General features: G+C 48.6%; 1 protein-coding gene across 1 annotated transcript in view; it reads right to left on the reverse strand.

Moving 5' to 3' along the window:
* The window catches only part of slc25a11 (solute carrier family 25 member 11), a 6,846-nt gene that overhangs the window by 2,750 nt on the left and 2,916 nt on the right, over positions 1 to 1,180 (reverse strand). Inside the window, exons 2-3 of the mRNA XM_020587499.1 lie at positions 180 to 332; positions 1 to 38 (exon numbers count right to left, since the gene is read on the reverse strand). The exon at positions 1 to 38 is cut by the window's left edge and continues 71 nt beyond it. Coding sequence (XP_020443155.1) covers positions 1 to 38; positions 180 to 332 — 191 coding nt within the window. The remainder of the gene's footprint in view (positions 39 to 179; positions 333 to 1,180) is intronic.

Consider the following 1,180-nt stretch of genomic DNA (forward strand, 5'->3'; position numbering starts at 1 on the left):
TCGTGTAGGTCGCCTGACGCAACAAACCTGCCGACAGACTGACGATGTTTTTGATAAAGACCAACACAAACAACAGATGCAGCAGTAGAGACTGAGATAAATGAAGCGTTTGCTCGAGTACATGAACTGTGACGTGTTAAATGAAAAGCTGAATGTTGGGTAAACGAAGCGGCAGATACCCGGTGTAAATGCCTCGGACTCCCTCGTTCTTCAGGATGGAGAACACCGCGTGGAAGCTGGTTTTGTACTCCCGGGCCTTCGTTCCCTGGCCGCTCAGCTGCATCCTGTTCTTCACCAGGTCCAATGGCTGCACGAAGACCGTGGCACCCATCCTGGACAGACAGGCAGACGGGTAGCGAGTTACCACAGCAGCAGATAACACCAACATGTCTATAACACCCCCCCAAAACAAGACAAACACCAACAAGCCATGAGGCCGTCACCAGAGTTACTGTCAGTGAGAGGGACAGCCGGCACCGTAGTAAACACTTTATGTGCTCAGAACCCACCTGGTGAAGGAGCACACGTGTTTCTGTGACAAGACTCATGGGCCACTGTCACCGATCCAATGTAAGCCCACTAAACACACACACTTATCAAGAAGAGTGTGCACGCTTTCTGAGCTGTCCCTCTCAGTCCGTGCCCGGCTGACGGGGTCGCGTTTAAAGGGGCGACGTACAGCAGCTGCAGAGAGACTGACAGAGAGCAACAGTAGCGTGTTGTCCACAGAGACAAAGCGAAACCAGAACGTCTGGTTTCTGTTCCAGAAATACACAAAGTGACTTAAAACTCAGCCTCTCAGCTGGATGTGTGTCTTGTTTGACGTGTTTAGATAAGAACAATAGGCTTTTTTTTACAAAATGATGTAATATCCTTGATTATTCAGTATTTACTTTGGATTTGCCTTTAATGAACACCATTTCCCATCAGCCCTAGGTGCTCATAGGCTAAACACCACAGCTCAAAGCAGCGGCACATCGAGGGGCCTCAGTGAGTCCAGCAGGACTGAACACTGCAGCAGATGTTACAGTGAGGTACAGCTGGGTACCAACATTTTCACCCCCCCTCCCATGAAATGACATCAAGGGTCAAACAGAGGTTTTTCTCTTCAACATCATATTTAATGCACATCCAGCTTGTACATCTGTTCCTTCATCAATGGAAGTAACAAAATGGTCAG

This window comes from Monopterus albus, unplaced genomic scaffold (assembly GCF_001952655.1).
Source record: "Monopterus albus unplaced genomic scaffold, M_albus_1.0 scaffold460.1, whole genome shotgun sequence".
Lineage (NCBI taxonomy): Eukaryota > Metazoa > Chordata > Actinopteri > Synbranchiformes > Synbranchidae > Monopterus > Monopterus albus.